Raw genomic sequence first — 26,046 nt, 5'->3', positions numbered from 1 at the left:
GCATGAGAAAGAGAGGCAATCACCATAAATCAGTGTTCCTGGGAAGGCTCAGATGGGGTTGGGGGACTGGGACTTGAGCTGAATCTCAGAAGATGGACAGTATGAGCTTACTGAGGAGAGAAGTGGGGTGGGCATTGCAGGCAAGCGATATGACCAACAATGAGGAGGAAGGAATGGGCATAGTATGGGCTGGGGAACATTTCTTTTTTGTTAAAAAGATAGAATTTTAAAGACCTAGTGCAACTTTAAATTAGCAAGAATATCAAGTTTTCTAAGAGAACCAGAGAGTTCAGCAAATAGCTTTGGCTTAAGAAGCAGCTTAGTGTAGTGGAAAGAGTAGTAGAAGACTTGTGAGAGTAATGGATCTAACGCTTAAAACTTTGTCATTCTACACAAGTTAATTAACCTGTTTCCTCAACTATAAAATGAGGATATTATATCAGTCCTTCTGGAAACCTTTCCCCTTGTAATTATTGTGAGGAAAATGCTTTGTATATCTTAAAGTTCTATGTAAATGTGAGCGATTATCATATCATACTGTGGGTCAAACTGGGGTAGATTTTGCCAATCCAACAACAAGGGTATGGTCATAATACGAGACATATATTTGGGACTATATGGGAGTTGAATTGTGAGTGTACCGCATACTCTAGTCTGACACAAGTATTTTTCTATTCTTTGGTTGCAGATATACCTTTGTGGTTTTAGTGGCAGAAAGCTAGATAAACTGAGAAGACTTATTAATTGTGGTGGTGGAGTTCGCTTTAATCAGCTCAATGAAGATGTGACCCATGTTATTGTTGGAGATTATGATGATGAGTTAAAACAATTTTGGACTAAATCGACACACAGGTTCTGACTATTTATATTTTGAAGCAATTTTCATGTTGCAAATAATTTTATTGTAAATTATAGATAGTGACTGTAGGAAGCAAAGAATGGACTAAATGCTTCAAATGTTAGATCATGACTGTATTTACTGTTTTCATAGGCCTCATGTAGTGGGACCAAAATGGCTGCTGGAGTGTTTTAGTAAAGGTTATCTGCTTTCTGAGGAGCCATACATCCACTTGAGTTACCAGCCAGTGGAGATAACTGTTTCAGATCAACCAGGAATGAAAGCAACACTGTCCAAAAGAAATAACAGTTTTTCTAAGAAAGAATTCGTGGACACGGAAAAACATCAGCAAGCTGATGAAGACTTACTCTCCCAGTACATAAATGATCACATGGGTAAGAACTGTATAAGTCAAATTGATTTTATGAGAATAAGGACTTTTTTTAATAGTTTTATTTATTTTTAGATTTTGACATTCATTTCCACAAAAATTTAAGTTCCAATTTTTCTGCCTATCTCTCCTCTCCCCCCACCCCATAACACCTTACATTCTGATTACCCCTTCCCTCAATGTGCCCTCCCTTCTGTCACACTCCAGCCTTCCCTTATCTCCATCTTCTCTCTTTTCTTGTAGGGCAAGATAAATTTCTATACCCCATTACCTGTATTTCTTATTTCCCAGTTATATGTAATAACAATTCTCGACATTCATTTCTAATTCTTTGAATTCCAACTTCTCTCCCTTCCTCCCTCCACACCTATCCCCACTGAGAAGGCAAGCAATTCAATACAGGCTACATATGTGTCGTTTTGCAAAAGACTTCTGTAATAGTCGTGTTGTGTAAGACTAACTATATTGCCCTCCATCCTACCCTGTCCCCCCTTTCTTTTTTCTATTCTCTCATTTGACCCTGTCCCTTTCCAAAAGTGTTTACTTCTAGTTACTCCCTTTTCCCATTTGCCCTCGTTTCTATCATCCCCCTCGCCCCACTTGTCCCCTTCTCCCCTATGTTCCTGTAGTGTAAGATAGATTTTCATACCAAATTTAGTGAGCATATTATTCCCTCCTTAAGCCGTATGTGAAAAGAGTAAGCTTCACTTTTCCCATCTCACCTCCTCCCTTTCCTCCTCCATTGAAAAAGATTTTTCTTACTCTTTTATGAGTGATAGTCTGCTCCATTCCATTTCTCCCTTTCTCCTCCCAATATTTTCCTCTGTCACCCCTTAATTTTATTTTTTTATGGATATGATCTTTTCTGATTCAACTCAACCTGTACTCTCTGTGTGTGTGTGTGTGTGTGTGTGTGTGTATAATCCCTCTACCTACCCAAATACTGAGAAAAGTCTCAAGAGTTACAAATATTATCTTTCCATGTAGGAATATGAACAGTTCAGCTTTAGAAAGTCCTTTATGATTTCTCTTTCTTGTTTACCTTTTCATGCTTCTCTTGATTCTTGTGTTTGAAAGTCAGATTTTCTGTTCAGTTCTGATCTTTTCTTCATGAATGCTTGAAAGTCCTCTATATCATTGAATGACCATTTTTTCCCTTGAAGTATTATACTCAGTTTTGCTGGGTAACTGATCCTTGGTTTTAATCCCAATTTCTTTGACTTCTGGAATATCCTATTCCAAGCCCTTTGATCCCTTTTAATGTAGAAGCTGCCAGATCCTGTGTTATCCTGATTGTATTTCCACAATACTCAAGTTGTTTCTTTCTAGTTGCTTACAATATTTTCTCCTTGACCTGGGAACTCTGAAATTTGGCCACAATGTTCCCAGGAGTTTCGTTTTTTGGGTCTCTTTCAGGAAGTGATAGGTGAATTTATTTATTTTCAATGTTTATTTTGTCCTCTGGTTCTAGAATATCAGAGCACTTTTCCTTGATAATTTCATGAAAGATAATGTCTGGGGCTCTTTTTTTGATCATGACTTTCAGGTAGTCCCATAATTTTTAAATTCTCTGTCCTGGATCTGTTTTCCAGGTCAGCTGTTTTTCCAGTGAGATGTTTCACATTATCTTCTATTTTTTCAATGTTTTGGTTTTGTTTTGTAACTTCTTGGTTTATCGTATAGTTATTAGGTTCCCTGAACTCCACTCCCATTTTTAAAGACCTATTTTGTTCAGTGAGCTTTTGAACCTCCTTTTCCAGTGGGGTAATTCTGCTTTTTAAACCCTTCTCCCCATTGTTTTTTTGGACCTCTTTTTCCAGTTGAGTTAGCCTATTTTTAAAGGTGTTATTTTCCTCAGCATTTTCTTGGTTCTCCTTTAGCAAGTTACTGACTCGCTTTTCAAGCTCTTCTATGGCCTGAGCCCATTTCATACTCATTTTGGAGGTACTGGAAGTACTTCCTCATCAGAAAGGATGGAAGGAGATACCTGTTCACCAAGAAAGTAAACTTCTATGGGGGCAGCTAGGTGGTGTAGTGGATAGAGCACCAATGCAGGAGTCAGGAGGACCTGAGTTCAAATCTCAGACACTTGACATTCACTAGCTGTGTGACCTTGAGCAAGTCCCTTAACCTCAATTGTTTACAGCAAACAGATTAAAAAATAACTGTGTGGGGAAACATTTATGGTCTCGTGCAGAAGTTGTCACTTAGTCTAAGTCTTTTAGGAAACTGGACAGCTGGAACATAGCCATGGGAGGTGGAGGTGGAGCATTATATGTGAGAAACACAAGAAGATTAGTTTTGCTTGATCATAAGTACATGGGGGGAAGAAGGAGAATGAGACCAGCTTGGAAAGAGCTTTAAATGCCAAACAGAAGTTTTATAGCTAATCCTAGAGGTGATAGGGAATCACTGAAATTTATTGAGTAGGATGGTGAACACAGTCTGATTTGTGCTGTAGGAAAAGGACTTTGGCAGCTGTGTAGAGCATGAATTTGAGTAGGGAGAGACTTGAGGGAAAAAATGTCTCTTTTCCTGGGCTCTGTCCCCCTAAATCTTTTGCCTCTCCCAACTAAAATATAAATTCCTTGAGAGGAGGGCCTATCTCACTTTTGTATTTGCATCCCCATCATTTAGCACAGTACTCAAAGCAAGCATGTAATATGTGGTTCTGCATTCATTCAGGTGGTGGCTGTGAGTAGACAGAAGGGGATGGATGCAAGAGATGTGATGAAAGTGGAAATGACAAGTCTTGGCCTGATTAGATATATGGAGTTGAGGATGACTCCAGGCTTGCAAACCTGAATGATTGGAAGGGCAGTGATGTCCTCAACAGAAATAGAGAAGTTGGGAAGAAAGGGTGGGTTTGGGAAAAGTGATGAGTTCTATGTTGGACACATGGAGTTGGAGATGCCTCAAGGACATCCATCCACTTTGACATGTGGGACTGGGAGGGTCCAGCTAGAGACTGGGTGTGGATATACAATTTGGGAGCCCTCCTCATAGAGAGAAAAATGATCATTATTACTCATTAGCAAAGTTTGAAGGGCATATTTTGAAGATGCCTTATAAGTGATAAGTATTTAAGTACCTTCTCTGACCCAGAAGTGTGCTAAATCCTGGTAAGGATATGAAAGAGGAATGGTTCCTGTCTGAGGAGCTTGCAGGCTGACTAGAATCTCTTAAAATGTTTTTCTTCCTACAGTTTTTGTAACTTGTTGCTTTCATGGATGTTGTGATTTAATTAGGAATTTGATGCTTTTGTTCACCATTGTTGCTAAGTGCAATTTGGAGAATATATGCTTATTTTGTAAGCTATGTAGTCTATGGTCATTTGCCATTGGTCCAGTTAACCAATTATCAGCTCAGCCTTACTCTAAAGAGTGACCCTTTTGAGAATCCTTGACACTGTTACTTGCATCAGTACTATGTTTAGAGATTCCAGTGTCATTGTGAAACAAGGAGGAATTTCACCAGTATTGCAGTTTATTTTGTTTGTGGTTCAGACCTGTGATTTCACTGGTATAAAGAATTCCTGTTGTGGAAACTCTATTCTTACTAAAGTTGAGTCATTGTGCAAGGTCACACAATCCAGTAAGATTCAGAGGTGGGACTTGAACCCAGCTCTTTCTGATTCCATGACTAGTTGGTTCTCCCTCTACCATGCCATGTTGATTCTCTTGAGATTTATAAGGAACGGATAATTTCAGGAGTTGTTTTCATCTTAAGTTTATGTAGTTATCACCCTCTTAAGTTCTTTGACACACACAAGTATATGGCAATACTTTGATGTATTTTTAATCTCATAATGTAGGTACTCCATCCTAATGTATGCTACTCATGCCTTCTTATCTTGTGATTGTTATCCAGGTCTTATAACTCTTCTGTAGGAAATTCTTTTAATATTTTGGAAACGTCTCTCTAAATCTTTTAACATTCCATGCTAATACAGCATGATAAAAAATGATTAAAGATGGGAATTGTCCATTTCGGAAAGATTGTGGAAAGATGGACACACTAAGGCATCATTGGTGGAACCATAAATTGGAAATCAGTTTTGAATAATGCAAAAAGAGTGACTGGACCCTTTGGCCCAGAGTACCCTTTACTATGAATATTCCCCAAGGAGTTTAATGACTAAAGGAAAGGCTCCACGAACACAAAAATATTAATGAAGGCAAGCAATCCATCAATACATTCCTATTAAATACATTTTCACTTTAGTCATGTTGAATAGAAGAATTAAAATGAATGGGAGAAACCTCAAAACAGAACATAATACCAAAGAAAATGGTATTTTGCTTTCCACTTCCATAGTTCTTTCCCTGGATGTGGAAGGTGTTTTGCCTTAAAAGTCCATTGGGAATTTTTTAGGTCTTTGCATTGCTATGAAGGGCTAAGTCTACCAGAAAAATTCCTCTCATACTGAAGTTGTTGCTGTGTACAAAGTTCTCCTGGTTCTGTTCCTTTCACTCAGCATCAGTTCATATAAGTTCTTTAAGGCCTCGCTGAAGTCTTCCTGTGCATCATTTCTTATAGCACAATAGTATTCCATTCCAGAGAATGTTAAGTGTTAAAAAACTTGGAAAAGACATTGGAATTGTTGAAAGTACTAGACAGTTTTCAGTATGCTAATTAGTCTGACTTCTTACCCTTTTTATCCCAGGGCCAATTTACTATTCATCTTCAGTTCCTGTCCTGTATATGCACATATATACAGTATAAACATATTAAGATACATCTGCCTATCATAGTCTGGACCATAGACATTCTTCATCTATTATTTCCTGTGTAGATTATTGATATTTTTTGAAGGTTCATGTATCTTTCTGAGAAGGTCCTCAGAAGTTGGGTGTGATTTAGTAAAAAGAGTATACAGAATTTGGAGTCAAAGTGTCTGAGTTCAGGTCTCCCAACATTGCTTCTTTCTGTTGGTATTTTTTAAACAAATCATTTAAGTTCTGGGCCTCACTTTATCCCTTTATAAAAATGAGCATCCACTTCTAGGAGTTCTGATTTCATCTTGATTTGTCAGTTGCTATGGGGGGTGGGCAGGTTGGAGCATAATGCTATAATCTGGCTTTCCCCCTGGTTGTTCAGTATTTTCCCTTCTTTAGGATATCTTAAAAATCAGTCCCTCAAGTTTTTTCAAAATCATATGACTTCCATGGTAGATTTCTTGATGTGAGCTTGACTTGATCCAGCTCTTCTTCATCTCTGTGGCCATTTCTTCTGAGAGAGAGGGTAGGGCATGGGGTAGGTGCGTATTGAGGATTGAGATGTCCAAAAGTAATGTGATTCTATTGTCATTCATTGGCAAATGTGCTGTTTAAATTTATTTTCTTTTTTTCTTTGATACTGTCACTCCTTAAGTGAGTATTACTGGCCTTCAGAGCACATGTGAGAGTGCCTGAAAAAACAAGTTATGTGACACATGGTCCTAACTTCAGCAACAGACTATAGTTGGAATCTGAATTTGCTCCCATTGAGAAAATTGTTTTGCTTTCTCTTTTCAGATGGTGAAAAGTCGGAAACTGGAATCTTTAATGATTCCACTCTTTCTACTACACGAGGGGATAACCAGTCTTTCCTCAGCCACAATTCACTGCCTGAGAGTTCTACAATTATTGAAGGTTTGTTTAGCCGGAAGAAGTTCCTTGTTATGGGTTTTAGTGAAGAAGATGAATCTTGCTTTGTCGACGTTATTAAAGAAAATGCTGGAAAAATTCTGCCCCTCCAAAGCAGAACTATTGCTGACTATGCTGTGGTTCCTTTACTGGGGTGTGAAGTGGAGTCAACTGTAGGAGAAGTTGTTACAAATACATGGCTGGTAAGAAGAAACTAGCAGTTGAAACATCAGCAAGTAACATTGTTAGAAATAGACTGATCAGAATTTGTGATTAAAGGATAGCTATGAATACATAGGTTGTTGTTGATTGTTATTGCATATATAGTTCTACTGAGCACTCTGGTTAGAATTCGGAAACAAAGCAACTGTTGTAATTTAAGAAGTAATTGATTTAAAAAGTGACTGTTCCATGGGGGAGAGCGAGGTACGGAGAGATGCAATTGTGAAGTATGGTTTGGTGACCTAAGAGGAAGGCCAATCTGATGGATATTAACATTCTCATCTAATGAACTAGGTTTAATAAATCTTCTTTATTCTGTGTGCTGGAGGGATTTTTTTTATCAGACCTGTCATTTCATTGCTCTAGTGAACCGCTGATGAGGAAACTCCCTTTATTAACACCTAAGAGTCTGAGAAGTTAAGTGATTGACCCAGGGTCACCCATGAAGTAGGTATCAGAGGCAGGACTTGAACCCAGGTCTTTCTGACTCCAAGGCCAGCTCTCTGTCTACTATGCTTGTTTACTTCTTAATTGAAAGTTTTTTCCCTGTTTATTCTCAGTAAAGGTGTGTGTAGATATACATGTATAAATACGTATATATTAAAATTATATTGAGAATAAGCACAGTCAGATTTTGTACTGAGATATAATTAATGGTTCCCATCTAGACAAGAGTTTTTATAACTGAACTTATGTTACTCTATGGTACCTTATTCCTGTTTTTGTTTTCTCTCTTGTAAGATTACTTGTGTTGAACAACAAAATCTTTTTGACCCGGAATCAAATCCACTCTTCACACCAATACCAGTATTGGAAGGAAGTGGTACTCCTTTAGAAAATTGTGTTCTTTCACTCAGTCAGTTTACTGGAGCAGAGAAAGATTCCTTGGTATATTTAGCAAGCCTGCTTGGAGCAAGGTATGCTTTTTCATTAGCATGTAATCTTGGTGTACTATAAAACATGCAAAACAGAATTTGTCTTTGTTCCTATATACAATATATATGTGTAAAGTAACGAACAAGCCACACATACTGTGATGTGAATCACCGAAATCAACCTGTGCCTCTGCTCCATTCCAAGGCATATCTCCTGAGCCTTATGTTTCTCCACTTGAATGAGTGTCTTGTTGGTACCTCAAATTTGACATGTCCAAAACTAAATGGAAATTAGGGTTAACCAACCTCAACCCTGCCCCACCTCTAAAACTGCCCTGTTTAATGTTGGTGGCTCCATGATTTTCCCAGGCACCAAGATTTGAAACTCCAAAGGCATCTTCTCCCTCATCTCCCTATATCATTCACCAGACTTGTAGCTTTTGCCTCTGTCCCCTTCATATTCGTCTCTCCTCAGAAATATTGTCATTTACACTGCTCCTCCACACTCCTCACCTTTGGAACCCCACTCAGGACAATTACTTTCCTGATTGGTGCGAATGAGAGCAAACCTATCTAACTCACTCTCTAGCTACTTCAAGACTTTACTTTTCTTCCATCTACCTTGAATACTGTGCCAGCTGTATGTCAGTCCTGTGCTGGTACTAGGAATTCTGGAAGGGCCTGGACAGCAGAGACTGGTTCTGGTGAAGGCTCCACTCACCCTTCTTGGGATTCCCTAGAATCCCCAAAATCTCCCCTATTAGAATGGGAGCTTCTTGAGGGCAAGAACTGTCTCACATTTGTATTTATATCCTCATCTCCTAGCATAGTGCTTTTTATACCCATTCTTTTTCTCCAGTCATACTGCTACTACTACCCTAGTTTAGGCCCTGATTACCTGCTGTCTTGAACTATTGTAACAGCCCTTAGTTGGCTTCCCTGCCTCCAGGCTCTTCCCTCTCCAATCCATCCTTCATGCAGCTGCAAGAATAATCTGAAGCACAGGTGTAGCCTTGTCACTCATTGGCTCAGAAACCTTCAGTGACTCCCAATTCCCTCTGTGCTATAAAATACAAGATCCTTAGCCTGGCATTTAAGGTGCTTCCTGTTCAGCTTCCAAACTTCCTTTTGTAGTCTTAGTTTTTTTTTTTTTTCAAGGAAAACAACCTACAGTGTTTATTGCCAGTGACAAAATTTCAACTCTCAAGCAAAAGTGAGAATTTTGGAAAAGTTAAATCCACCACCATGAGCTTGGCAACTCCCCAATACTTAAAGATTTTTCTGATGAGATCCATGGAAATATTAACAAATATGATTTTTAATATTGTAAAATTGAATGAAAGACCTGCAAAACTTAATGAATCAACACTTTCCAAATGATCAGTGCATGAATTTTAAAAATTTAAAAAATCATTCATGGATAAAAGATTCATTCAATATACAAGATAGATCAATGTATTTTAATGTAACAGATTATGAAAAGTTCATTGATATAGTTTCAGATTCCACACTGCAAATCACCTTTAAGAAAATACTACTTGTCAAATGTTGGTATAGTATCAAAGAAAAATATTCACAATGACCTGAAAAATCTATGAAAATTCCCCTATACTTATCTCTGTGAGACCATATTTTCTACATACACTTCAACTAAAACAGCATATCACAACAGAGAAAATGAATAAGCAGTTGGAAGAATCTAGCTGTCTTCTAATAAGCCAGATTTAAAGGGATGTTCAAAAACAGGTAAAACAATGCTACTTTTTTCACTATTTTTGTTTTGGAAAATAGTTTTTATTTTTTATTTTTTTTTGGTTTCAACTTTTTTTTTATTATTATTTTTAATGTTTTACAATCACTGCCATAAAATTAAGATTTTATCCCTCCCACACCTACCCCCCACTACCCCCCTCCCCCCACGACCGCATACAATTCTGTATAGGTTCTACATATACTTTCCTATTGAGTACATTTTCACTATAGTCATGCTATGTAGTCGAACTAAAATAAATGGAAGAAATCATATAACAAATCAAAACATGATACACAAAAACACGCATACACACAAACTGCGAAAGAAATATGGAAGTCATTCACAGTTTGTGTGTGTGCGTGTTTTTGTGTAGTCTTAGTTCTTAACACTCCTTGTAACACATTTGTCTCTTCTCCCAGACTGGATGTACCATTCTGCCACAGTGCACTCCAGCCCAGGTGATCTCTAGGAAGTCCTTTTTTACCTTGAGGTGTCCTTGAGGATTCTTCTTCTTCAGTATTCAGCTCCCCTCTCCTCCTCTAGGTGTCCTTCCCTGGTTTCTCACACCCACTCTTCATCCTAGTATGCATCCTAGATCTCCTTTGCCTCTCTTTTGTCTGTCCCTACTGTGTCCTTGCCCTATCTGCCCCTCTCTGCCCTTTCCTCAGTAAAACATCAACGTCTTCTTGGGAAGATTTGTACAAAGTGATGCAGAGGTGAAGGAAACAGAACCAGAAAAACAGCGCCCCCACAATGACTGCAGCCAGAGAAGAAAGAAAGTGAGAGCTTTGTAGTTAGAATGACTTAGCTCTACTCCAGGAAAGAGATGACAACATGCAGCTCCCTTCCTTCTTTGCAGAGTTGGAAGAACTCTTGAGTCTAGAATACTATATATTGCTAGATTGTGGCAACATGAGAGTTTTGAGGAACTGCCTTCCCTTACCCCTGCCCATCTTCTTCTGTCTTCCTTAAAAGGGATTGCTAGGAAGGGATAGAAGAGGGAGCAGGAATATGTTTGGAAAAGAAAGTGATGAGGCAAACAAAAAAAATGAGTTACTTTATAAAAGAAAAAACTTCTCAAAAGCAGATAGTATTGACATTTTAGAGAGAAAGAAAACAAGACACAGGGATGGTCTGACCGTGGTTGTACAGTTGCAGTGTGTGGTAGCATTGGGACTTAACATCCAGGCTTTTGCATTTCTTTCTCTAGACTACATTGCCTCTCAGTAAGCTGCTACATGGCTATCAGGCTAATTTCGAAAATTCCTTCAGAATATACTTTTCCCAAGCCCAAATGGGAATTAGAGGAGAAGATGTAGCTTTTTAGGTGCTGTTCACATTTTCTCAGGCAGATAATCTGAACACTCCCACCCAGTGTTCAGTTTCCCATTTCAGAGAGGCACAAAGCAATTTGGGTGTGCTTGTGTTGTACATTCTCTTGTCTGTAAGCTTCCAGGCTTTCTGCACATTTGGGTGTTCTCCCTGACACCCAGCAGAAAGGCATCCTGCTGGTTTGGGTTTTGGTGTCCCATCCCATTCCATTCCTTGAGGGGCAGAGCTGAACAAGTCTGGGGCCTTACTACTACTTACTCCATTTCCCTTCTCCCCAGTTCTGTCATTTTATCAGTAGGTAAGTCCCTTAGATGTGTCTGCCTCAGTTTTCTCACCTGTAAAATGGTGATATATTCTTTCCTACTCAACATCACTGCTCTGTTGTGAAGATCAAATGAGATTTGTATGTGAAAGCTCTTGGGAGAGTTAAAAATATCTTTATGGATAGGAAATATTATTGTTACCTGTTGTGTTCTGCTTTCCTTTCATGTGCCTTTGGGTAGAAGAGTGAAAGTAAGTAGATAAATAGTTATATAGGTTAAAACGTTTTCTTTGTTATTACTTGTAGGAATATTTGCATTTTGTATTTTTTTTTAAATAACTGATTATCTCTCATAATGATTTTTGTAGCATTCTAAGTTTTTTTGGTCAGAGAAACTTAACTGTATCTTGTCCAGCAGCATCCCTTATTGTTTGCTTCCAGATAAATTATTGTCAGCTTACTAAATGTCTTCATTAATAATTTCAGAGTTCAAGAATTCTTTGTGCGCAAGGACAGTGAAAAGAAGGACATGCTTGCTAGTACCCATCTCGTAGTGAAACAACCAGATGGTTCTAAATATCAGGCTGCCCAGAAGTGGGGATTACCTGCAGTGTCTATGGATTGGATAATCGAGACTGCTAAATTGGGGAAGAGAGCAGATGAATGCAAGTTCATGATTGGAAATCTACACAAACAAGGTTGCCAATCTGACTTTGTTTTGTTATCCATATTTCTGTGACTAGTTGATTCATGGGATCATAGATGTCCTAGTTCAAACCCTCTTATTTTACAAATGAAATTCACTCAAAGCTCTATTGATTTATCAAATCACTGATGTGTGAGGTACTCAAAAACAAAAATGGAAACAACCCCTGTTCATATAGAGAACAAAACAAGCTGGTGGGAGGGGTACTAAATTATATTGGGGCTTTGTCCTAGGAAAGAGCTTTGATTTTTGCTTTTGCTATTTGGGCACTTGTATTTTAAAGTTCAGTTAAAGTCTAATAATAGGTTACTCTTTTAAATTGTCTTTGGAGATGGAAATATAGCACATATAATTTTCGTTATCTGTAACTCCCAAGATATACAGCAACTTAAGGATGTTTCCATAATTCTCTCAAAGAAATTTTTTAAATGGCTGAATTAGAACAAGAGCAAGTGGTAAAAATGGAAGGTCTCGGTTCTATTTAGTGCTGCCACCTTGCAATTAAACTAGAAGGGGAACCTTCTCTGTTAGGAGTCCTTTACCTCTTAGTGTCATGGTCATCTGTTATGTCTTTGGTTATCTGCTGATGGCCCATGGTCTATGGACATACCATTCTCAGAATAATATTTTTAAATGCTCAAAGTAAAAGACATGGGATTATTTGGGAAAACAATTTATTGAAATAGAAGAAAATTTATTTTTAAGTTCACAGACCCCAGGTTAAGAACCATTGCTCTGTTACATCTCTTCCTTGTTGTCATTTCAGAATAAACTGTTGAAAAGTCAGAGTTAGAGAAAATAGCTAGAATAGCTCTCCGAACAGGGGTCATTTTCCAAGATAGTTGGAAAATTCAACAAATATGACATGAAGACCTCCTAACCTTGATCAAATTATTACGCTTATATTGTTTCTCCAAAAACATAAGCAAACTGTGTTTTCATTCTTTGTAGTTATAAATATGCACCAACTTTCGTTATATATTTGATTCTGCCAGTGGCTTGCAGACATTTAACATCTACCTTACCGGTAGGCATGAGACATCTTGTGAGTATCATTCAGGCATAATAATAATGAAAGGAGACCATGTTATATTGTGGACTTGAGTTTTCTCACAGGAAGATTTATAAATTACATTAATTATATTCACTTTAAGCTGTATTTTAAAAATACAAATTGCTAAAGAATGTTTTTGACAGAGCACTCTCTTTTTTTCCCCTAGAGATGAATTGAGCCAACACAATTTTCAGAATAACTATTTTCAGTGATGTAGATGTGAGCCTGTTCCAATACACATTCATTTACTGCAAGCTACCCCATTATTGTAAGGTGTAATAAGTGCAGCGTACCTCCTTCCTTTCCATGGAAAGGTGTTGGTCACTGTGGGTGTGGAACATTGCATTCGCTGTCAGGTCTTGTCACTGAGTTTGGCTTAACTGTTAAAAAGAGGCAGATGAGGCTGTTATATCCAGAAATAATGTATATAAAAACAAAAGATGTCAAGGAAAAAAGAAAATAGATGGACCATACTCAATGTTGAAGTTGATGTGTTTGATAAAACTTTAGGTTTTAGACTTGGGGGTTGGGGGTTGAGGCCATTATTTGTTTATATTTGTATTATTTCTTTTAATCTTGCAGAAGAAAATTTTGAAACTCAGATGGCAGTAGACAAGACTTATTCAGATGCTTCAGATAATTTTAACATGGTCGTGGAGCCTGAAAGAAGACTAGCTGTTACACCTTTAGATGTAAACAGGTTCCGGAGTAAAACTTTTCATACTGTAATCTCACAACATAACAGAAAGTCTTCATCTCCTCCTGTTGAAGTACAGCCACTTCAGAAGGAGCCTTCACTTCACCTTGACACACCATCTAAATTTCTATCCAAAGACAAACTCTTCAAACCTTCTTTTGATGTAAAGGTAAGAATTCGGTTAATATTGTCAGCCTTGTAATTTGAATGGTTGACACCAAATGCTCCATGGCCCCTTATCATATGGTGCCATGGATTTTCCCAAATGTGTTAGCAAGCTATTATTGACACTATCTGAACAAAACAAGGGAAACTAAAAATGTTGTTGATTTAACTTGTAGTACATTATAGGTTTTAGGCAGTTCCTACTACATTATAGCTTTAAAGGTAGCAGACTTTCAGAATGGTAGCAGTAAGGAGTAGTTGTGATAGATAACTGAAAACAATATCAGTCAGGAGACCTGGGTTCTAGTCCCAACTCTTCTGTGTGGTCTTAGAAGCAGATCATTTCACTTCTAAATCCATTTCCTTATCTATAAGATGAAGAAATTGGACCAGATGATTACTAAGGTCAGTTCCAGCCCTGATTCTGAATTCTGGCTCCACTGCTGAAGGCTGTGTTATTAGGCAAGAGCTGTCTGTTCATACAGTACACAATTGAGGTGTCTTATCAAATGAGTGAACATATATACAAAGTGTTTTGCAAATTTTAAAGTACCACGTAAAGGTAAGGTGTCATGAATACTCATGGCCATTTTATGAAGGTACAAGTGGGTATTCCTGGGCATAAATCCCTCCCTCGCTCCCTCTCTCCCTCCTTTTCTCTCTCTCTCTCTCTCTCTCTCTCTCTCTCTCTCTCTCTCTCTCTCTCTCTCTCTCCCTCTTCCTCTCTCCCTCTCTCTCCCCCCTTGCCCCCATCCTATCTTGAAGGTAGGACTCTAATGAAGACTTTTAAGGGCAGTGTATTGAGGTGTGTATAATTCTTATGTTTCACTAATGCAAAATTATTATTTCTTTTGTGTTAGTGACTTCTTTCTGCTATTATCACTAGATCTTTGCAGCTCTTACCTCTCTTCTGTTTTGTCTTTTTTCCCATCCTTTAGTATAAAAAACCTGTGTTTTTGAACATATACCAACATCTGTTCAGTAAACCAAGTCTGCGTACAAAATATGTAAATTTTATTTATAGTAACAATATATTTTATAATTTATTTTTATTTACAATATAATTATAGCAAATTATAATCTATAATTATATAATGTTATAATTTATAATAATGATAAAAATATAAAATCTTTGCATCGTTTCTTTGTTCAGCTACTTCTAGTTTGAGAGCAGTTCTAGATGTGTAGGGGTTCCAGATGACTAGCCAATCTCAAGATGATAGACATCATACTTAATTTTAAAAATTATTTACTATATATTTTGAATAGAATTTTATATTTTAAACTCCTTCAATTTTTAAGCGAGTGAAACATTTAACATTTCTCATTAGAAATGGCAAAAAGAAACCAAATTAAAATTGCTTTTTACTTATGTTCCAGAGTATTCTTTTCCTTGCTTTTGATTGAAGAAAGTTCTCTTCTCCAGCCATGGACCCAAGAACTTTATTTTAAAAAAAAATAGGATAAAGTTATAAGAAATAGTACTATGGGAAAATCAGAATTTTAATTAAAAATTGAAATGATGACCTACCTATACCATACATAATATGGAATCATACAGTTTTGGAGTTGTAAGGGACCTTAGATATTATCTAGTCCAGTCATCTAGTCTAATGAACTTCTACCGTATCTCTGATGTGTCATCCTCCAGCTACTTTTTGTACACTTCCAGTAGTGGGGAGTGTGCCACTTCACAAGGTACATTCCATTGTTGGACAAAGGAGGTTTTCCTTTATTCTGAGCCATTATCTACCTTACAACAGCTTCTACCCATTTTTCATTGTACTGCCTTATAGAAAGGCAGCATAGGGGAATAGGCCATTGAACTTGAAGTAAAGATATTTTTGTTTAAATCCTGCCTTAGACTCTTACTAGCTGTTGTTGTCATAGAAGCTCAAGTGTTTAATCTCCTTTCATGTCCTTAGTTTCTTCATTTATGATAGAGATCATAAAACCTATCTGATAGTATGGAGTTTTGTGAGGAGAGCACTTTATTAATGTATGTTATTAACTAAAGCAATGTATATAAAACATATATGCCCTGTGGTATGACAGGTCTTTTGAGTATTTGAGGACAGCTCTAGGCTTCTTTTAAGTTTTTACTTTTCTCGACTTATATCCTCACTTCTTTTTACCTTTGTAAATAGGATTTCATTTCCAAATTCTGTTGTCTTCCTCTGGGGTCCCTCTAGCTTAATTTGATGTTTTGAATTTGTGAATTCCAGAGTGTCAGTATTCTACACCATTCAGATTACAATCTTTCTATGCCTTCTCATTCTATGCAATTCCTGTCCTTGTGGAAGAACTACCCTGTATACTCAAGGTCTTTCTTTTTTTTTTTTGAAGCTCAGTTTTAGAAATTTTTTAAGTATTTTATTTTCCCCAGTTACATGTAAAAATAATTTTTAATATGCATTTTTAAAATTTCTAAGTTTCAAATTCTCTCCACTCCTCTCTCCCCACCCCCCTTCTTTGAGAAGGCAAGCAGTTCAGTATAGGTTATACATGTGTAATCATGCAAAACCACTTCCATAATAGTCATGTTGTGAAAGAAAGCATAGTCTTTATTAGAGCCTTTCCCCCCCACACCTTTATATTATTCTCTCTTTCCTTTCATCCTGCTCCTCCTCAAAAGTGTATTGCTTCTGACTTCTCCTGTTTCCCCAATCTGCCCTCCCCTTCTCTTATCCCCTTCTCCCCTACTTTCCTGTAGGGTAGGATAAACTTCTGTACTCAATTGGGTGGATATGTTACTCCATCTTTGAGCCAGTTCTGATGAGAGTAAGGTTCACTCATTCCCCTTCACCTCCCCCCTCTTCCCTTCTACTGTAAAAGCATTTTCTTGCATTTTTTATGTAATGTAATTTATCCCATTCTACCTCTCCCTTTCTCCTTCTCCAGGTACATTCCTCTCTCTCACCCCTTAATTTTATTTTTTAGGTATCATCCCTTTATATTCAAGTCATACCTTTGCCCTCTCTATCTATCTTACATTCCTTTTAACTACTCTAATAATGAGAAGGGACATATAGATTACTGTTCCTAAAGATGTCAAAATAATTAGCTTTTTGGGGGGTAGCATTAAGAAGAGCACAAGGAGTGCTTGTCTTTTTAAAAACAAATTGTAAATGTCAAAAAACTCCATTCTCCGTAGTCCATCAGCATTTATTTTAGAAGTCAACTCACGTGCTGGAATGATGGCCTAAAGCTTCCAGTGGACTATCATACATGACGGCCACAATTTCCAAACCTGACAACCTAGAGCACACTAGTGCCTTGTCCTGGCATGTATATTTGAACAGTTAGTTAATTCCATAGTCAACCCCTATGCCTAAGACCAAGAAGGGAGAGAGATCCAACCCTTGTTATTGGAATTTCTAATGAATTCTAAATGTATTTACCTAAAAAATTACTATTGCACATGGTGGTTAGGTTCTCCACTGTTAATATACTTCAGAAATAGTAATGTGTTAAAAAGACTTTGAGAGGATTGATTTAGGACCCTAGCCACTATTTTAAAATAAAATATATTTTATATTATTATTATATTTTATTATATATTATATATTATAATATTTTATTATATATTAGTTTTCAACATTGGAATTTGGAGTGCTTTTTCCTATCAAAATAAGTAATCAAATCAATATAAATACCTATGGAATATTTCCTAGTTGGAGATGGCCTATATTCCCAACCAGTCTGAAAAGTATTTTAAGAGATTTTTAAGTGCCTTGCTGAAATTAAGAAATCCTTCATCTGCGATTTCTCCCAATCTATATATAGTCCAGGGACACTAAACAAAAAGGAAATTCATTTTGGTATGACCTGTTTGAAGTGAGCTTGTGCTTGTGCTTTGTGAAGACCTCTTATCTGTTTCATATCACCTTTGGAATGACATCAGGCATATTTATCTAGATTTTAAATGTGCTGTTTTCTTCCTTTTTGGGTCTTGGAATTATTCTCCTTTCCTCCAAGATTTAATAGAGATGACCAGTAGGAGTTCTGTGGTCACATCTGCAAATCCTCTCAGTCAATTAGCCCCTGTTAGAGCCTTCTCTGTGCTGCTGTGCTACACAAGTGGGCAACAGTGTGGGCAACTGGCTCCTAGACTGACCTGACATTGGAAGGGGGAGGTCTCATATTTTCTTGCCACCTCAGTTTCTCATTAGTTCTCTCTGTACTGCACTTGTTCCGCACAGTAGGAAAATTATTCTCTTGATGAAGAAAACAGGGACAAAACAGGAGTCATTCTACCTCCTTTCTGTTATTTGTTTTAAACTATGCCATCTTTCCCACTTTACTTACCTTTTTCATCATATTTTAAAAGTAAAAGTGTTTGAATATGTAGCATTTTTCACAAGCCTCAGCTCATATTAGATATCCTTATGTTAAATAACAGTGAAAAGAGTGTTGGACTTGGGTTTAGGATACCAGGGTTTGAATCCCAGCTCTCCTTCTTACTCTGAGACCATAGACCAAGGGACTTAATATCTCTGAGCCTCAGTTTCCTCATCTGTAAAATGGAGATAATAATACCTATGCAACCAATTTTTTAAAATTTATTTTTAGTTTTCAGCATTTACTTCCACAAGATTCTGAGTTCCAAAATTTCTCCTTACCCCAAGACAGCATGTATTCTGATTACCCCTTCCTCCAGTCTGCCCTCCCTCTATCTCCCCCACCCCTTTCTCTTGTCCCTTCCCTTTCCTGTAGAGTAAGATAGATTTCTCTACTCAATTGCCTTATACAACCAATTCTTTTTTTAAACCTTTAAACACAGTCTAAACATGAGTTGTGGTTATTCTTATTGTATTCATCCTTCCATTTTTTATATGTATTCTTTCTTAATGTGTTAAAAAGCAGGCAACTTGATGCATTATAGCACCTGAGACCAGAGTTTGAAAAGGCTAAAATATCTGCTAACAGTGAGGCCATGTGTAAGTCATTTGACTTTTCTGAGCTTGTTTCAGCTAAAATGGGGATATTACTGCTCTACTGCAAAGATGGTTATGATGACGATATGTTGTGAACTGCACAGTGCTGAAGAGAGCTCTTACAGTTCTTTTGGCTAATGGGATTTATGTTCATTTATTCTAAAAGTAAATGGTGATTATATATTTCCTATTTCAGTTACTTCATTCTGGGACCCTGATGAATAAATATAGCAGAGCCTAATAAAATTTTTGCAAACTTAATTTTTCTTTTTTAGGAGTTAAAAAAAATTTTTTTAAGCATGTTTGGTTTTTAAACAATCTGCTATAGTACTTCAAACAAGACTGCCATAAAATCTGTATTTTTTCCTCTTTCTCATATATGAAATATCTATTTATTTCAGGCCAAGTAAAAAATTTGGGATGTAAAATCGCCAGGTAATGATAAAGCCAAATTCATCTGTTTCCTTTAATAGGATGCACTGGCAGCCTTGGAAACTCCATTAGGTCCCAGTCAACATCGCAGAAGAATGAGTACCCCACTTTCTGAAGTCATTGGCAAGAACTTGAAACTTGCTCTGGCAAATAGCACTCGCCCCACAGTAGGTCCTACTGCTAGCCCTGTGCTGAAAGATGTCCAAGCAGAAAAGGTAGATTTGGGTTACTTAACAGTAGAAGAGATGTTACACAATAATGTGATTTGAAACATTATTTATGGTTGATCTGTTTTTTTTCTATGTACAGGAGGAAGACCCCAAACCACTTCACAATGTAGTTATATGTGTTAGTAAAAAACTCAGTAAGAAACAGAGTGAACTCAATACTATCGCAGCATCCCTCGGGGCGGATTACAGGTTTGTGTTTATTTAATAATAAGGCAGGCATCCCCTGCCTCCTTTCACAGATTGTATCCTCAGTCACCTCTCCTTATTCTCTAGTCCTTAACATCTCCCTATTATCTTCTTTCTTCCCTACTGTCTTCAAATATGCTCAATTCTCCTCCACCCTTAGAAGACCTTCGCTGGACCCTGTTACTTCCCTCCAGCTGTCATGCTTCACTTGCTCTCCTTACTCCTTACCCTTTTGCATTCAGCTTCTGACTTCATCCAAGTGACTCGTGATCTCTTCATTGCCAGATCTGATGGCCTTTTCTCAATTGTAACCCTTCTTGCTGTATCTGCTTCATTTTATACTCTTGTTCACTGTTGTTTGCTCAATGTCCCATGACATTGCTCTCTTGGAGTTCACCTTCAGTCTCCTCAGCTGATTCATCATCCAGACCTTGCTCCCTAACTGTAGGTGTTCCCCTTTTCCTGTTCTCTCATCTCTTCTCATCTCCTTCTGCTCTGTTTCTCTTATCAATCCCATGGGTTTAATGGTCATCTCTTTATACACAACTCCAGGTCTTTCCCCTGAGTTTCAGTCTGATATTGCCAGTTGCCTTTTGGACATATCAAGCTGGATGTCCAAAGGACATCTTAAACTTAAGATATCCAAGGCTGAACTGATTATTTTTTCCCCATAAGTCTCCCATTTTCCTGTTTCTCTTTAAGAGACACCACCATTATTCCATTTTCCTGGGTTAGCAAGATGAGCGTTATCCAGGAGGACTTCTCATTCTCTCTCACCCTGCTATCCAACCAGCTGCCAATTCTTATTTCTACTTCCCTAGGATGTTATTGGAAGTTTAAGATTTTGGCAGTGACATTCCTGGGAATTTTCATATCAGGAGTTTTCATTTCAAAGTTTCTTTCAAGTAATTATTGGATTCTTTCCCTTTTTACATTGCCCCCTTGTTTTAATATTTCTGGTCAATTTTCTTTAAAAATTTGTTAAAATATAACATCCTGGTTCTTTTATGTCATATTATTTGGGTATTCCTGTGATTCTTAAGTTCTTCTTGATCAGTTTTCCAGATCAATTGTTTTAGATAAGAGAGATCTACCATTTCCTTGTTTCCTCTTTCTTTTGATTTTGGTTTAACAGTTTTTGTTGTCTCCTGATGTCATTAATTTCCTTTTGGACTGTTTTGATTTTTAGGGAATTTGTCACTAAGATAAGGTTTTTTACGAACTCTTGTATTAGGCTGTTGATCCTTTACCAATTAAATTCCTTCATTAATTCCCCGAAAACTTAAATTGTTTTTGTGAGTACACTTATTTTCTTTTCTTTGAGATTCTGAGTATAGGTATTTTTGAGATATTATCCTCTTCCAGGTTTATGTTTCAGTCATTTCTTTAATGGCTCAAAAACATAAATTGGTTGGTGCCATCAACAGAAATAAGAAAATTTGGGAAAGGGAAGAATTAATGGAAAAGATGAAGTGAGGAGAAAAGATAAAAGTTTTATTAAGGAGTTGTGTCGTAAGAATCACTCTGAATGTACACACAGGCAACCTACAAGAGACTACAAAATTTCCTCTAAATTGCCTCATTTTTCATACCTGTGATCAAATAACTGACTTCTTTTCTTTGCCAAATATTGTTCCCACAAATTATTTTCCCTTATGACAGCCTTCTGTTATACACAAATTTAATCCTTCATCTGGTGTTAAAAAAAAATCCTTTCTTTACTCATTTTTGTGCTTATTATGCCTTAGAATTTGAGTTCTAGGTCTCCCCTACACTGAGGATCAAATGAAGTTGAGGACTTTTCCCTCCCTTGTGGTCCTTAGGGTTTTTTTCTTCCTCATAAATACTTCTCTACTGTCATTAGTTTTAGTTGAAATCTGTTCCTTTGGATGAGGAGAAAGAGGAAAGAGAGGCTTTTTCTTTAATTTTTAAAGCCAAGGATGCCATCTTGTCTTATGGGAAAGGCCTAGTAGAGATCTTTTTCTGGAGGAGGAAAGAAGTTGAGGTCCTTTTCTTTCATAATCTTTCTTTTTTAATTATCAGCTGGAACAGAAGTTTGGTTTGGGATTTGTTTTTTTTTCCTACACTGAAGTGGGTTTTTTCCTTAGTGCCTAGGTTTGGGGGTTTTGTTTGTTTTCATTTTAGCCCTGAAGTCTGTTGGTTTCAATTTAAGCATTTCTTCCTTTTGAGACCAGTGAGGAATAGCTTTACTTTCACTTTTATGTTGAGTCTGAAACCTTTCACTTTCATCCCCAAAGGGATCTAGATCTTATTTCCCGATTATCTAAGGGATGAGTTGTTTGGTAATCTTCTTGTTTAATGGTGGGACAGCTGATCTGTACTATTTCCTTTTCCATTCCACCATCTTGGTCCCCTGTTTTCCTGAAGTAGTTTTTGTCATACTTAGTATCATGTTTTTCCTTATCCTTAGAAATATCGAAATACAAAGGGTTAAAAGAGCCCTTAAGTTGATTATGAATTCCCAAAATAGGCAGTTTACTGACTTAGAAGAGTCAGAATTGTTTCTGTTTCTCTATCTATCCCTACCTCTCCAACATTCTGTAGTATTTAATGTTTTAGAAGCATAGATTTGAGAGGGCTTTAAGAGATGATCTTCCCTTGCTTTGAGGCAAGGGAATGTTTGAACTACTCAGTCAAATCTACAGGTATTTATTAAGTGTCTTGAAATGTGCTACTAAGCTTCCAAATGCAAAGAATGAAATAGTTTCCACTTGCAAGGAGCTTAGATTCTAGGGGAGGAAACAAGAGCTACATATTAAAATATATAAAGCATAAATATGAAGTTAATAAATACAAATATATACAAAGTAGTTAAATTCAAGGTAGTTTGAAAATGAGAACATTAGTGGTTGGGAACCAGGAAAGGGCTTTGTAAAGAAGCTGTTGAGTGAACTGTTTCCGAAAGGCTGAGCAGAGGTAAGGAAGGTGCGCATTCCAAGCATGTGGGACAGTTGGACTTGGTTGGGAAAGTAATCTCTACTTTAAAACAGATTCCACAGCCTTTTCATTGCAGCGGTAGAGTAAGGAATTGAGGGAAATTTTACAGACAGTTACACAACACAAATTCTATCCTTTTGCTTTGGTTACTTATGTGACCAATTTAAATTTGCTTTTTCACCTTAATAGTAAAGACCTTGCTAATGTACAGATAACTTATAATGGAAGTTACTTTTAAGGAAAAAACAGCTATTTAAATGTATAGCCCCTAAAGCTAAGGGAAATGAAGGAAATTAGGCATCCACAAAGAAAAAAAATTGTCGTTTTGAATAATTTTAAATGTTCTTCTCTTTTTTCTTTATGAACTTTTATAAAGAGATCTGCTGTACTTTTCCAAGATTTTTCCTCAGATCAGAAGTTAAAAGGGCATTCATTTAAGTTGTTTAGAGACTTTTTCTTACATACTTCTTAAGTTTTCTTTGTTTCTGGAATGTAAAAATATTCCTATATTCTAAGCAGCAATGACATTAAACTCATTTGTGTGTCTTTTAGTTACATTTCATTTGCCTGTATCATAGATGGAGTTTTGACGAAACGGTGACTCATTTCATCTATCAAGGGCGACCAAATGACACTAATCGAGAGTATAAGGCTGTTAAAGAAAAAGGGGTACACGTTGTTTCGGAACACTGGCTTTTAGAAGTAGGTAACGTTGTTCTCCCTTTCTGTTCAACAAAAATGTAAACACAACTTGTTCCAAAGCAGCAGCAAACTTCAGTTACATGTACACATGTTTGATCATCAGCTTTTATGATTATCATGAATAATTCTTTGATATTATAAAACTCTAGTCCCCCCCAAAACTTCTCTTTCCCCCCAATCCTGTTACCACTGACCATCCAGTGTCCCTTCTCTGTAGCTTTGGTGTTCTCTTTGACTCTTCCCATGCTTTGCCTTCCCTTCCCCCAACAAGCATGTTCTCCTCTACAACATCTCTCAAACCTTTTTCCTCCTTTTTTATTATTGCCCCACCACAGACTTGACCGCTGACCTGAGGTATGATAATAAACTCTAAACTCTTCACAAGTTTTCCTGATTCTTTAGTCCCTCCTTTTTTTCATTGATAAATTCATCTTTATGTGCACAAAAGCCAGGCATTCTCCATTTTCTTCCAAGCAAAGGATAGAAGTTTCACAGAGGCAAATTTAAAGTTTGATGTAAGAAAAAACCTTTCTAACAACTGGGGCTCCCCCAGAAGTCAGTTGGGCTGCTTAAGGAGGTAAAATGGCTTTCCTGTCAGTCATCAATTAACTGCCATGTATTAAATGCCTACTGTGTGCCAGACACTGTGCTTGGAGAATCAAAGAAAGGCAAAAAACAGTTCTTGCTCTAAAGAAACTCAAATTATGGGAGTTTTCCAGTCTTGTGGACGTCTTTAAGCAAAGGCTAAATTACTGGGGGCAAGGAAGAGGGCATTACTGTATGGGGGACGATTCATTAGAATTTGAGTTTTCCCACTCTGAGCGTCTCTGGATTAAATGTGTCCTCTTTTGCCTACATTTAACGTCCCAGCAGTCTGATACTGCCATAGTTTTCTTGCCTGTTCTCATACTCTCTGCTTTTCATTCTGTAGTTTAGCCAGACATGCTGTTTCCCATGTTTGGAGTGAACAACTTCTGCCTCTCTTCCTATTAAATCATTTCTTAACTCCTGAAAGTTAATAATGCTAGAAATGCCTTTCAGAATCTTCCTCCTTGGCATAAGCCTCCCCTGGTACTTATAATATGTCATAGTATTTATGGTAGACTATAAACTCTGTGAAAGCAGGAACCATGTTCTTACCTAAGCTTTGAAGCTCATATAACACTTTAGCACAGCGCTTGGCACACAGTAAATGCTTAATATTAATTGTGGCTATTAATCATAATATTCTTTCATTGAATTGTGTCATAAGCTTAAACCTTATTTCTTAAATCATTCATTCTTCAGTGGTAGATTCCCTTTTACCTGAGGTCCAAGTTTATTCCCTAATAGTTTGTTGAGAATTGGTGCAATATATTACTTTGATATAGAGAAGCACTCTCATGCCAGTAACAGTAATGCAGCAATGGAATTAGATTTTATACTTCAGTGGATACTTTTTCCTTTAAAAAAGAACAGTTAAATTTGCTTTCATCGTGGAAACATTTTCATGTAAGCTTTGAAGACCATAGGCTTGTAGAAGATTTTTGTTCTAATCTTAGACATGAAATATTTAGATTATCCTTAACTTCTGTAACACTGTGAGGCTGTTATAATTTTTCAGCATTGTTAGGAGTGTGTTTGTGTTGCAGAGTGCTCAAGAATACAGACGTCTTCCTGAATCGCTTTATCCACATACTTACAATCCCAAAATGAGCCTGGATATAAGTGCAGTGCCAGACAGCAGATTTTGTACCAGTTGGTCTCCATCAACTGGTAAAATGACAAAAGATGATGAGGTATTTAATGTAGACTACATTTAACACCTAAGAATGTTTAATGCAGTATACATACGATAATGGTCTCTTTTGAGAAATTGCATTTTTTCCCCCAATAGACTCTTCTTCATTTATCTTTGGAAGGAAATGAAGATATGACCATTGATCAGAAGGAAATGGCAAGTACAAACGGAGAAATACCAAGTATTCCCAAAGGAGGTAAAATTTTCATGTTGCCCAACTATAGTTATAACCTGAAGTTTAAGTAGATTACAAAGATATCTTTTTATTTTGTTTTTATGTAAAGAATTACCAGGATGTCTGCCAGATAATGAATTTTTTGGCTGCAGTAGCTTTTAAAAGACTGTCCATGATCTTTGTTGTCAAAGGGGAATACTCAGAAAAACAGAGATCCTTGAAGTATTAGAGCAGTGTGAAGGATGATACAAAATGACTTCTTTCCATGAATACTAAAGGCCATCTCTCCACGTTGCCAAATATATCTGCAGACCTTTGGCCTAATATGTACCAAGTACACAGTTTGAGTACTAGATTCAGGGCTGTAATGAAGTCAGGAGACTGAGGTTCAAATGCTACTTTAAGGAACTAAATTTATTTCCATGGTCAAATTGCTTAACCTCTCAAGGGCTCGTTTTCTTCATCTGTAAAATGGGAATAATACTCCTTCTAATTACCTACGTCACAGGGTTGTTTTGAGGGAAGGGCTTTAAGACAAAAAGTGCTTTTTTAAAATTTGAGTTATTTTGAGAAAGAAACATTTTAGGTGCTTCATTTCTTATGGTACTGTACTAGGCCTACAGATTGAATTATACCACCATCGGCCTGACCCCCCCAAGGATAATGATGAAATGGGAAAAGGGGAAGGAGAGAAAATAAACTTGTTAATTGAAAAAAAAAATGT

At 37.0% G+C, this 26,046-nt stretch overlaps 1 protein-coding gene across 2 annotated transcripts in view; it reads left to right on the top strand.

The window, feature by feature from the left end:
• Nucleotides 1-26,046, top strand: part of TOPBP1 (DNA topoisomerase II binding protein 1) — a 53,023-nt gene that overhangs the window by 11,973 nt on the left and 15,004 nt on the right. For both annotated transcript variants that reach the window (XM_072651352.1, XM_072651351.1), the window contains exons 9-19: nt 689-852; nt 992-1,233; nt 6,746-7,059; nt 7,820-7,995; nt 11,787-11,998; nt 13,643-13,926; nt 19,333-19,506; nt 19,601-19,710; nt 23,244-23,367; nt 24,999-25,145; nt 25,244-25,343. In XM_072651352.1, the coding sequence (XP_072507453.1) occupies nt 689-852; nt 992-1,233; nt 6,746-7,059; nt 7,820-7,995; nt 11,787-11,998; nt 13,643-13,926; nt 19,333-19,506; nt 19,601-19,710; nt 23,244-23,367; nt 24,999-25,145; nt 25,244-25,343 (2,047 nt within the window). The remainder of the gene's footprint in view (nt 1-688; nt 853-991; nt 1,234-6,745; nt 7,060-7,819; nt 7,996-11,786; nt 11,999-13,642; nt 13,927-19,332; nt 19,507-19,600; nt 19,711-23,243; nt 23,368-24,998; nt 25,146-25,243; nt 25,344-26,046) is intronic.

This window comes from Notamacropus eugenii, chromosome 3 (assembly GCF_028372415.1).
Source record: "Notamacropus eugenii isolate mMacEug1 chromosome 3, mMacEug1.pri_v2, whole genome shotgun sequence".
Classification (NCBI taxonomy): Eukaryota; Metazoa; Chordata; class Mammalia; order Diprotodontia; family Macropodidae; genus Notamacropus; species Notamacropus eugenii.
This window is presented reverse-complemented; position numbering and strand designations above follow the sequence as displayed.